Source organism: Rhinoraja longicauda, chromosome 18 (assembly GCF_053455715.1).
Source record: "Rhinoraja longicauda isolate Sanriku21f chromosome 18, sRhiLon1.1, whole genome shotgun sequence".
Lineage (NCBI taxonomy): Eukaryota > Metazoa > Chordata > Chondrichthyes > Rajiformes > Arhynchobatidae > Rhinoraja > Rhinoraja longicauda.
The window spans coordinates 31,999,500-32,012,810 of record NC_135970.1 but is presented as its reverse complement, the minus strand read 5'-3'; the positions used below and the strand labels follow the sequence as shown (position 1 = coordinate 32,012,810).

Here is a 13,311-nt window from a genome sequence, read left to right as displayed (position 1 = left end):
CATTAAGTCTATTCCACCATTAAATCATTGCTGTTCTATCTCTCCCTCCTAATCCCATTCTCCTGCATTCTGCCCATAACCTCTGACACCTGAACTGATCAAAAATCTATCTATCTCTGCCTTAAATATATCCTCTGACTTGGCCTCCACAGCCCTCTATGGCAAAGAATTCCACAGACTCACCACCCACTGACTAAAGAAATTTCTCCTCATCTCCTTCCTGAAAGAACGTCCTTTAATTCTGAAGCTATGACCTCTCATCGTAGACTCTCCCACTAGTGGAAACATCCTCTCCACATCCACTCTATCCAAGCCTTTCACTATTCTGTATGTTTCAATGAGGTCCCCTCTCATTCTTCAGAACTCTAGCGAGTACAGGCCCAGTGCCGACAAACGCTCATCAAATGTTAACCTACTCATTCCTGGGATCGTCTGAAGAAGGGTCTCGACACAAAACGTCACCCATTCCTTCTCTCCAGGGATGCTGCCAGTCCTGCTGAGTTACTCCGGCATTTTGTGTCGATCGTCTAGACGTGTTGCTCTCACTGAAGGCAGTGCTGCCGGGCGGCTAATGATGACTGTCAGACGCTGCAAGCGTGGAACGGACAACGATGGAAGCGTTTGTGCTTTGTATATATTTTTTAAGGCCAACACTGTCAGCTTCAGTCGGGAGATACAGCGGGGCATCTGACAATACCCCTGAGCCTGGCAGGTGACAACCCTGACCTTTGTGAGCCGTTCACGGTGTTGGGGCAAGACAGGGCAACGTTTAAAAACCAGTAAAGAGCCTGTCTTGTGCAGGAAGGCAACATGTGAGCAAGCCTGTTACGAGATGTCAGTCTGATCCCTGAGTTGAGATCCCTAGGGCAAAGCTGAAGTGACCGACCTTCACTGTCAAAGCCTGGCGTGCCCTCCCTGAATCAGGGCACACGCTCACAGACAGAAGCACCTGTGTAGTGATGGTCAACTGAGCCAATCGTCACCTCATGCCACAGGCCTAAACCCCACGGAACCATTAAAACTAAAATCATTTTTTGTTCAACGGCATAAATAGGTGTGTGTGAGGGCAGGCTTCAGTCAGTGCAGTGTACTGTGCTCAATAGCAGTGCTAGGCCAGTTGTAAACACACTCACAACCTTCCCCTTTGTATCTCCTTCTGCAGGTTTAGAGGTTAAATGGCTTCGGTAAAAATTGTAAATTGTCCCTCGTGTGTAGGACAGTGCTAGTGTACGGGGATCGTTGGTCAGCAGGGAATCAGTGGGCCGAAGGGCCTTTTTACGCACTGTATCTCTAAAGTCTAATGTCGACTGCACTGGAGTTTTTAATTGATTGTATCCATGTACAAGTTCATAAGTCTTAGGAGCAGAATTCGGCCCATCGCGTCTACTCCGCCATTCAATTATGACTGATCTATCTCTCCCTCTCAACCCCATTCTCCTGCCTTCTCCCCACAACCCCTGACACATTTACCAATCAAGAACCTGCCAACCTCCACTTTAAAAATACCCAATGACGACCTCCACAGCCGTCTGTAGTGTGGTGTATCTGAGAGAAGACACAGAGTGCTGGAGTAACTCAGCGGGTCAGGCAGCATCTCTGGAGAACATGGATAGGTGACGTTTCACAGAGTGCTGGAGTAACTCAGCGGGTCAGGCAGCATCTCTGGAGAACATGGATAGGTGACGTTTCACAGAGTGCTGGAGTAACTCAGCGGGTCAAGCAGCATCTCTGGAGAACATGGATAGGTGACGTTTCACAGTGTGCTGGAGTAACTCATCGGGTCAGGCAGCATCTCTGGAGAACATGGATAGGTGATGTTTCACAGAGTGCTGGAGTAACTCAGCGGGTCAGGCAGCATCTCTGGAGAACATGGATCTCCTCACATTGAGACCTTGAGATACTAGTTTATGAGCACATACAAATAAATTTTGTACCTACTCAGATTATGATTAAAAAAATTACCCATCAGTGGTCTCGTGCCTGTTGACTATGCACGACAAACTACAGAACTCAAGTTGATTTACTTCTACAAAAATACACGTCAAAACATCTCCCCTTCCAACTCACGAGAAAAATACTGAACAACTCAATAGTGCATGGAACTGAAAGAGCATCAACACCAAGGTGCATTATGCCACATAAGGTGCAGGGCAGAGGGAGAGAGATTTGAACAAGCGTTCATGGTTGAGCACTCAGGACAGGTCATTACCACCCACTGCATGGGAGCATTGATCCTGTTTCTCTCCAGATACTTCCCACTGTGTCTCAGTAATTTACCATCAGCTCACGCATCTCTTGGGCAAAGCAGAGAGAAGGGAAATGGGATGGAGACACAAGAGATGCTGATGCTGCAAAATGGAACAAGACCAACAAACTTCTGAAACTCAACGGGTCAAGCAGCCTCATTGGAGGAAAAGGACATTTTCAAACAATCAAAAGTTTGTATGTATCTTCTATTATGAATAGAGATATATATATTCTGTATGTTTCAATGAGGTCCCCTCTCATTCTTCAGAATAGAAGATACATACAAAAGAAAAGCCATAGAAACCATACATTCTTCGTGTGTCTGTTCATTCAGTGTTGCATCCAATATTGTTGTACACAGTAGATTTCAAGAGACAGCCAGATAGAGCTCTTAAAGATAGCGGAGTCAGGGGAGAAGGCATGAACGGGGTACTGATTGTGAATGATCAGCCATGATCACATTGAATGGCGGTGCTGGCTTGAAGGGCCGAATAGCCTACTCCTGCACCTATTGTCTAATGTCTATTAGTGAATTTAGACGGATAAGAGGGGATCTTGTAGAAGCATATAAAATTCTTGAGGGATTGGACATCATAGATGCAGGAAAAATGTTCCCAATGTTGGGGGAGTCCAGAACCAGGGGTCACAGTTTAAAAAATAAGGGGTAGGCCATTTAGGACTGAGATGAGGAAAAACCAGAGAGTTGTGAATCTTTGGAATTCTCTGCCACAGCAGGCAGTGGAGGCCAATTCACTGGATGTTTTCAAGAGAGAGTTAGATTTAGCTCCTAGGGCTAACGAAATCAAGGGATATGGGGAGAAAGCAGGAACGTGATTCTGGATGATCAGCCATGATCATATTGAATGGCGATGCTGGCTCGAAGGACCGAATGGCCTACTCCTGCACCTATTTTCTATGTTTCTATGTTCCCAGTATAGTACCCAGTAGTGTTGGCACTTTGCTTCACACTAGTTCCATGTTATCCCACTTTCCCATGCGCTCCGTACACGCAGGGGAAATTTACAGAGGACCAATTAACCTACAAACCCGCACGTCTTTGGGATGTGGGAGGAAACCGGAGAACCCGGAGGAAATTCAGGTGGTCACAGGGAGAACAAGCAAACTCCATGCAGACAGCGGCTGAGGTCCGGATCGAACCTGGGTCACTGGCGCTGTGAGGCAGCAGCTTTACCTGCTGCGCCACCGTGCCGCCCACATTTGCCCCGTCCAGTTTCGAATGAACACCATCTAACTTCAAATTGATCGCTGGAGCTACCGACTCTAAGTTAATTCAATTTTTATTGGATTTACATAGGAAAAAAGTGACTATGCAATCCATTTTGTAGCCTGTTGTGTTCCGAGACCATTTGTTTTAATTAAATGAAACCACCTTCTTTATACTGTTCTCAACTGCATGAATAATTCAGAAGCATGATGGACCCACTGAGGACCATAAAATTATCAACCATTTCAATTTAATTCCCCGGGAAGGCAGGGAATGAATAACTGTCAGGATTTATCAGCACAACTTGGAATTAGGTCAGCTTAAATAGTTCCATTATTTATCACCATGTTAGAATCTGCCTTGGATCGAGAAGTGCCTTCTAACTCACTAATGGGTTGCCAGTGCACAATACAGCAAGGCTGCACATTGATACACACCCGGGCTCAATAACGTTTCAAACCGACAGCAAAATGCTGCAATGCCACAGAGAAATGACTACTTGTATTCACATTTTTCAGAGTTCTGCACAGGTAACTCAAAAATTGCACCCAAGTATCAAAACATAATAAGAGATCCAAAGAAAACAGAGATTATTTGCCTCTAACAATCTTGAACCCTGTTCTTTCTGACGGGCGAATAAAGACTCTATTGTAAATAATTTCAAACAGGTTAAATTCACAGAGTTGGCTAGCATTCACCCGTGGCGAGCAATGCTTGAAAACGGAAATTAAATGGTAAATTTGAAATTGCAATCTTCGTGCTGCTTCAGTTCGAGACTGAGCCTTAATGTTGATAGTTGGCGGTCGGCTAACAAGAGTAGTGATGTGGAGGACTGGGGGACTTGTGTTCATTAAAATAGCTCTTCAGCAGTGAAGACACAAAATGCTGGAGTAACTCAGTGGGTCAGGCAGCATCTCTGCAGAACATGGATAGGGGTCGTTTCACAGTGTGCTGGAGTAACTCAATGGGTCAGGCAGTCTCTCTGGAGAACATGGATAGGTGACATTTCACAAAATGTTGGAGTAACTCAGCGGGTCAGGCAGCATCTCTGGAGAGAAGGACTGGGTGACGTTTTGGGTCGAGACCCTTCTTCAGACTTCTTCAGACTCTGAGATTGAAGAAGGATCTCGACCCGAAACTTCACCCATTCTTTTTCTCCAGAGATGCTGCCTGTCACGCTGAGTTACTCCAGAACTTTGTGTCTAACACGGAGGCAGAGGATTTACTAGAGTTTCCCTCTCACGGCAACAAACGTGAGATTTGGCACAAAAGACAACAGTGGCTGGTGGATTTCTTGATGTACTGGGAATGAACCAATGAAAGAATTGGAATCTAAAAACATTAAAACGTTCCTGAATATTTTGTGCAAAAACTTTAATCCAATGTCACATGGATTTTCACATGGACATATTTCACACGTTCTCACAGTGGTGTTATTCAGCTATCTATTATCACTGAATTCACAGACATGCATCTTTGTAAGGATGAAATTAAATCATAAGTAAGTAAAATGAAAGAAAAGATGAGGTCGGTGTGGGCAAGTAGGGCTGAAGGGCCTGTTTCCACGCTGTATCACTCTAGGTGTCACAGTGGTGCAGCGGTAGAGTTGCTGCCTCACAGCGCCAGAGACCCGGGTTTGATCCTGACTACGGGTGTTGTCTGCATGGAGTTTGTTCCTTCTCCCCGTAACCTGAGTGGATTTTCTCCGGGTGCTCCAGTTTCCTCCCACACTCGAAAGACATGCGGGTTTGTAGGTAAATTGGTTTCGATAAAATTGTAAATTGTCCCTAGTGTGTGTAGGATAGTGCTTGTGTACGGGGATCACTGGTCAGGCACGGTGGCGCAGCGGTAGAGTTGCTGCTTTACAGCGAATGCAGCGCCGGAGACTCAGGTTCGATCCTGACTACGGGTGCTGCACTGTAAGGAGTTTGTACGTTCTCCCCGTGACCTGCGTGGGTTTTCTCCGAGATCTTCGGTTTCCTCCCACACTCCAAAGACGTACAGGTATGTAGGTTAATTGGCTGGGTAAAATGTAAAAATTGTCCCTAGTGGGTGTAGGATAGTGTTAATGTACGGGGATCGCTGGGCGGCACGGACTTGGAGGGCCGAAAAGGCCTGTTTCCGGCTGTATATATATGATATGATATGATATGAGTACGGACTCGGTGGGCTGAAGGGCCTGTTTCCACGCTGCATCTCTAAACTAAGCTAAACTAAACAAAACAACATTATCAAGACAACCACAGTATGGAACCCATTGCCACAGAAGACTGTGGAGGCCAAGTCAATGGATATTTTTAAGGCAAAGATAGATTCTTGATTAGTGCAGGTGTCAGGGGTTGTGGGGAGAAGGCAGGAGAATGGGGTTGAGAGGGAGAGATAGATCAGCCATGATTGAATGGCGGAATAGACTCGGTGGGCTGAATGGCCTAATTCTGCTCCTATCACATGACCTTATGTTGATGCAATGAACAAATCTAACACAATGGCTGCAGGATGGAGAACATGGCTGGGCGTTGAGTGGCGGCGACGTTACTTACTGCAGCCATCTTCGTCACTGTGATCCCCACAGTCGTTGTCTCCGTCACACTGCCACTGTGCGGGGATGCAGGTGCATTCGCCAAAGGCACTCACGGCACAGGTGAAGTGGTTCCGGCCGCAGGAACACTCGCTGCCTCCTGACCCGGTCACACCTGCACACAAACACAAACCACACGTCAGTCCTCACGAAGATCAACCTCTTCATCAGCCCCACAGCCAACACCAAGAGCTGTCCTTGCACTGGGATCTGCCCAGTCCCATCCTGTTCAGTTTAGACATAGACATAGAAACATAGAAAACAGGTGCATATTTGCTGATTAAGAACAAAATTGTTTTTGAAAGACTTTATTCCTCCAACGGAAATTGCAAACATTTGAATGACATTTAAATTCTGTATGCCAGGAGGGTGATTTTGAATTCACATGTCCACAAGTTACAGGAGTAGAATGATCTTTTCTGCTCCAGCACGCCCAAGTCCCTTTGCACCTCTGATTTCTGGATTCTCTCCCCATTTAAAAAATAGTCTACTCCGTTATTCCTACGATATATTATTTTGATGTTTGTTTGTTTGTAAACTGCCAATAGAGGCAGCCTCTGATCGTGTTACTACTCTGTATGTTTGTTTTCTGAATAAAGTATTTGTTTATATTTTTAAAAAATTAAATCCCATTCTCCTGCCTTCTCCCCATAACCTCTCGAACCAGAACACATAGATGAGAGAGGCAAGATTTAATAGGGACGTGAGGGGCAACTTTTTCACACAGAGGGTGGTGGGTGAATGGAACGAGCTGACAGAGGAGGTAGTTGAGGCAGGTGCTATCATAACATTGAAAAGACACTTGGACGGGTACATGGATAGGAAAGATTTAGAGGGATATGGACTAAATGCAAATGGGACTGGCTTAGATGGGGCATCTTTGTCGGCAGGGGCAAGTTGGGCCGAATGGCCTGTTTCCATGCTGTGTGACTATGGGTCTGTAATAGGTTGGAGGGATATATAGTCCCAGCCTCAACTACCTCCTCTGGCAGCTTGTTCCACACAAAGGGTGGTGGGTGTATGGAACGAGCTGCCAGGAGGAGGTAGTTGAGGCTGGTGTACCCCATCGTTCAAGAAACAGACAGGTACATGGATAGGACAGGTTTGGAGGGATATGGACCAAGCGCAGGCAAGTGGGACTAGTCTAGCTGGGACATTGTCTCAGCTTTTCTCCAGAGATGCTGCCTGATATGCTGTTACTTCAGCATTTTGTGTCTTTCTTAGCTTAAACCAGCATCTGCAGTTCCTCCCGACACTGACCAGAAATGTCGTGCTTTGAAACAGTCTCTGCCTCAAAATAAACTGCCTTTACCGAATATTCATCATATTAAATTCTATGGGGATTCAAAATCATTTTGAAGTTTAGTCATTATTAACATAAAGTGATATTCAGCAAAGTAAAGAATGAATAGCTCTGTTATTGTAAGCAATGCATTAAAGGTTTTATGGGGCAGAAAGCATTTCTTCATTAAATTTTATGCACTGAAATATTGAAACCTCATGCTGTAAAATAGAAGCATGAAGACAAGGTGTGTGCCTAAGATGTTGTTGCAATTGGCTCAAATTCCTGAAGCTTTGAGACAATTTATTTGGGTGGCTCGGTGGCGCAGCGGTAGAGTTGCTGCCTTACAGCGCTTGCAGCGCCAGAGACTCGGCTTCGATCCTGACTAATGGGTGCTGTCTGTGCGGAGTTTGTACGTTCTCCCCTTGACCCGCGCGGGTTTTCTCCGCGATCTTCGGTTTCCTCCCACACTCCAAAAACGTACAGGTTTGTAGGTTAATTGGCTTGATATCAATGTAAATTGTCCCTAGTGTGTGTAGGATAGTGTTAATGTGCGGGGATCGCTGGTCGGCGCGGATTCGGTGGGCCAAAGGGTCGGTTTCCACTCTGTATCTCTAAACTAAACTAAACTAAACTAAACTAATCTAGGTCAGTCCCAGCAAAGTTGTAAGCGATCGAGATGTGGGGCATTTACCACAAATGCTTTCTAAGAGATAAATTATGTGGGTTTTATACCATTTTCTGTAAAATATCATGGCTATCACTGGAAGTGTTGCACAGTTGGCTTTGGAAAGGAATTTGATAATCAGAGAGCCCTTGTAAAAGTTGGTTCACATCTGGTATGAAGATTACCAAAGATTTAGTAAGCGTTGAGACAGATGGACATTTAGCTCTGCTGTGTAAATGGTCCACCACTTTGCTTGACAAGGAATAATTTAAGAACACGATTAAATATAAATCACGGAAGTGTTGTAAAGTATAGCAGCTCAGTAACCTTCTACCTTTCCTGTAACTAAATCAGCAGTGCTGCGCGAGTGGTGTAATGCCGACAATGTTTCAGCGACACACCACATTCTTCACTGGAATCACAGCTAAATGGTCAGGGGAGGCAGATGGCTTGGCAAAAGCTTCTTTTTTTTAATGCTCACGTTTCATTTGACTGTTGTCAACATGACAAAAGAACATCTATTTTTCATTACAACTTCCTGCTGAAGGATCTTGTATAAATCACACAAAAGCTGGCTCACCACGCACCGACATAAATATCCCCTGCTTCAAATCGCCAGCCTCAACCCAATAGGAGAAACTTTAGCCAGGACCCATGCACCACTTTTAGACAAGCCCACCGAGTCCGGGCTGACTGGAGCCCACCTCTACACCAGCACTATCCCACACACTGGAGACATTAGTCACATCGTACTTGGGCAGGTGGTAAATTACAGTGAAGATAGACATTAAAAGCTGGAGTAACTCAGCAGGTCAGGCAGCATCTCTGGAGAGAAGGAATGGGTGACGTTTCAGGTCGAGACCATTCTTCAGATTGACCCAGTCCTTCTCTCCAGAGATGCTGCCTGTCCCGCTGAGCTACTCCAACATAGACTTGTGTCTATCTTCGGTTTAAACCAGCATCTGCAGTTCCTTCCCACACAATACAGTCAGGGTGCCCCAAGTGAAGTGTAAGAGTCTCACTCATGGCTCCTGAGAGGCATCGCAGGGAGGAGAGAGGCCGATCAGAAACGCCCAAGACACTGACTGACCCGCTGAGTTACTCCAGATAGACTTGTGTCTAACTTCAAGGAGAGAGGCAAACCAGGATGCGAAAGTTAGAAAAGGAATAAAGAATAAATAGCCCATGAAAGGCAACAGCAAAAGGATCAAAGTGAGAAAAACATTAAAGCGGCAAAAATGAAAAATGTTGTGTCTCAATATTGACAGCGATCGCACAGTAGATGGTAAAAATCAAAATAAAGGGGTAAAATAGTTGATGTTTCAGAAACAAGTGTACAAGGCGATCAGAGTGACCGCTAAATAGTGAAGGATATTTAAAATTTGGGAAAGGGAAGGGAGATTGGAATAAGTGCTAGTGTAGTGTAGTGCAATGCAGTGTAGTGTAGTGTAGTGTAGTGTAGTGTAGTGCAGTGTAATGTAGTGTAGCGTAGTATAGTGTAGTGTAGTGTAGTGTGTAATGTAGTGTAGTGAGTGTCGTGTGGTGTGGTGTAGTGTGGTGTAGTGTAGTGTAGTGTAGTGCAGTGTAGTGTAGCAGTGTAGTGTAGTGTGGTGTAGTGTTGTGTAATGTAATGTAGTGGTGTAGTGTAGTGAGTGTAGTGTAGTGCAGTGTAGTGAGTGCAGTGAGTTAGTGCAGTGTAGTGTAGTGTAGTGTAGTGTAGTGTAGTGTAGTGTAGTGCAGTGTAGTGTAGTGTAGTGTAGTGAGTGTGGTGCAGTGTAGTGTAGTGTAGTGCAGTGTAGTGTAGTGTAGTGTAGTGAGTGTAGTGCAGTGTAGTGTAGTGAGTGTAGTGCAGTGTAGTGTAGTGTAGTGTAGTGCAGTGAGTGTAGTGTAGTGTAGTGTAGTGTAGTGCAGTGCAGTGCTGTGTACTGCTGTGCAGTGTAGTGCAGTGTGATGCAGTGCAGTGTAGTGTAGTGAGTGTAGTGCAGTGTAATGAAGTGTAGTGTAGTGTAGTGTAGTGTAGTGTAGTGTAGTATAGTGTGGTGTAGTGTAGTGTAGTGCAGTGTAGGACGGGACGGGATCAGTAGACTAGTGTGTTCATAAGTGATAGGAGCAGAATTAGGCCATTCGGCCCATCACGTCTACTCTGTCATTCCATCATGGGTGAGAGACATCATTGAAGCCGGTCAGACTGGGTCAGAAGGAACAGCGAGGCACAGATATTGGCGGGGTTATTTATAGGTCACCAAATGGTCATTCTAACATTGGGCATGGCTTATAGCAGGAAATGTGAGGAGGGTGTAACAGGAGTAATGCAGTGACGATGGGGGTCGTTCATCTACATGTACACCGGATGAGACAAATTAACAGTAGTACGTGAAGCAGCAACTGATGGATGGAGTTTGGAGATCTGCTCGACATCAGTGTGTTGTGGAATCAAAAAGGAAAATGGCTATTTTAAAATCACATGTTCTGCAATCGTGGATAATCTTGTAAATAGACTTAAGGGCAGAGTGACTATAAAATGATAGAATTTAGAAGAGTTTTAAAGTGATTCAGTTCATTTCAAAATTGGGGCCTGAAATCTAAACCAGGCAAACTGTTAACAAACGTGGCTAACTGGAAAAACACATTGCAAATCATTTGTCCACGATAGGTGTGAGTGTGTGTGAGAGAGTGTGTGTGCATGAGTGAGTGTGAGAGTGTGTGTGCGAGTGAGTGTGAGAGTGTGTGTGTGTGCGAGTGAGTGTGTGAGAGTGAGTGTGTGTGCGAGTGAGCGTGTGAGTGTGTGTGCGAGTGAGTGTGTGAGTGTGAGAGTGTGTGCGAGTGTGTGAGTGTGTGTGCGAGTGAGTGTGTGTGCGAGTGTGTGTGAGTGTGTGTGCGAGTGAGTGTGTGTGAGTGTGTGTGCGAGTGAGAGTGAGTGAGTGAGTGAGTGTGAGTGTGAGCACATGTGTGTGCATGCCTTTCCCCCACTGCCCTGTCACAGCTGTGTGTTACGAGCTGGTGCTGCAGCTCGAGTGGGCAGCACCGGAGTTCCAGGTTCAATCCCAACTACGGGTGCTGTCTGTACGGAGTTTGTACGTTCTCTCCGTGACCTGCACGGGTTTTCTCCGAGATCTTCGGTTTCCTCCCACACTCGTAAGACGTACAGGTATGTAAGCAAATTGGCTTAGTGTAAATGTAAAAATGCGGGTCAGCACAGACTGGGTGGGCCGAAGGGCCTGTTTCTGTGCTGAATCTCTAAACTAAACTCATCACGACATTTCCATCAAAGAAGCTGTAAAGACAACCTTAAGAAACCTACCACTGGATTGCTTCAGCTTCCATCATCTATGGTCTACCGCTGATTATAATAACATTGAGATAGTTACTCACACAGCCAGAGCACACTTTTACTGAGGTTTTCTTTCCTACACGGAAAACATGGAGGAAATGCCCAAGGCAATTCCCCTGCAATGAAAGCTGGAATAGGTTGGAGGGGTTTCCAGATCCTAGTTAGTTAGTTAGTTAGTTAGTTAGTTAGTTAGTTAGTTAGTTAGTTTAGTTTATTGTCACGCGTACCGAGGTACAATGAAAACTTTTGTTGCGTGCTAACCAGTCAGCGGAAAGACTGTACAGATGCTCCTCGACTTACGATGCTTCGATTTACGATATTTCGACTTTACGATGGTGCGCAGCAGTAGAGTTGCTGCCTTACAGTGCTTGCCGCGCCGGAGTCCCGGGTTCGATCCTGACTACGGGTGCTGTCTGTACGGAGTTTGTTCGTTCTTTTATCCAGAGCCGGGAACCAAGAACTAGAGGACATCGGTTTAAGGTGAGGGGGGAAAGTCTTAATAGCAACATTGGGGGCAACTTATACAAAGGGTGGTGGGTGTATGGAACGAGCTGCCGGAGGAGGTAGTTGAGGCAGAGACTATCGCAACGTTTAAGAAACATTTGCACAGGCACATGGACAGGTGGAACTGGGGTAGATGGGGCATGTTGGTCGGTGTGGGTCTGTTTCCATGCTGTTTGCCACCTTTGCCAGTTGTGACATGCTGCAGGAGTGACAGCCTCAATCATTGCGATGCCAGAGCAGATGAGAGCGGTGTCGAGACCGTTTATGCGAGGCACACTCAGTGACTTCTCTTGGTGTTTATTTTTCCAACAATGATTCACAAATGCCCCCAGCCTGCCACACTGTTCCATAACCGGTTTCCAACATTGTCGGCTGCTTTCAACCCATCACCTATCAACAGTGCATCGTTATTCCCTGGTGCCCGTCTGTCAAGCCACTAATTGCAGAGATAGATCATGAACGACAGGTGGGCAGTTAGCATCGTAAACGTGTGTATACAATCCACTGATGCGACTGTGCAAGGAATTCTAATCTGCCTTGTACTTTAAATGTACCACTGTCCCTAAAACAGATTAACCATGGAAATGTACTTTAGATATATAACACATCTCCAACACATCTCCACGACTGTCTGAGCTGTCTGTCTCCAATGACAGAGAGAAAAATACAAGCGTTTGACAAGCAACCTCAGACATGTAGCTTTCAGTGTAAATTGTGTGTATTAATAATTTGGAAGCGATTAGGTGCGGCACAGTGGCGCAGCGGTAGAGTTGCTGCCTTACAGCGCCAGAGACCCCAGATTCCATCCTGACTGCGGGTGCCGTCTGTACGGAGTTTGTATTTTCTCCCCGTGACCGCGTGGGTTTACTCCGGGTTCTCCGGTTTCCTCCCACACTCCAAAGACGTACAGGTTTGAAGGTTAATTGGCTTCGGTAAAATTGTGAATTCTCCCTAGTGTTTGTAGGATAGTGTTAGTGTGCGGGGATTGCTGGTCGGTGCGGACTCGATGGGCCGAAGGGCCTGTTTCCGTACTGTATCTATAAACTAAACTAAAATGTAGGAGGCATGATTTTGCAGATGACAAAAATAAAATTGGTGGCGTAGTGAACCGTGAGGAGAATTGTCTAGGCTTACAACAGGGTGTGGATCATTTGAGAAAGGGAATGAGAGATTGGCAGTTGGAACAATGCAGACAAGCACAATAGTCAATAGTCAATAGTCGTTTATTTGTCACATACACATAAATGTGTAGTGAAATGAAACATTACCCGCAGTTAAACAATAAGACCAATAAGAATAATCAATAAAAATGCAATAACACATACAATCACAACTAACACCAAACAAAAAGAAACATCCATCACAGTGAGTCTCCTCCAGTCCCTCCTCACTGTGATGGAAGGCCAAAAATGTCTTTTTCTCTTCCCTGCCGTCTTCTCCCGCGGTCAGGCTGTTGGATTTGCCACGTCGGGGCGGT

The 13,311-nt window shown here is 45.6% G+C and overlaps 1 protein-coding gene across 3 annotated transcripts in view; it reads right to left on the bottom strand.

The window, feature by feature from the left end:
* The window catches only part of lrp4 (low density lipoprotein receptor-related protein 4), a 258,361-nt gene that overhangs the window by 141,430 nt on the left and 103,620 nt on the right, over positions 1 to 13,311 (bottom strand). For all 3 annotated transcript variants that reach the window (XM_078415462.1, XM_078415463.1, XM_078415465.1), the window contains exon 2: positions 6,013 to 6,165. In XM_078415462.1, the coding sequence (XP_078271588.1) occupies positions 6,013 to 6,165 (153 nt within the window). The remainder of the gene's footprint in view (positions 1 to 6,012; positions 6,166 to 13,311) is intronic.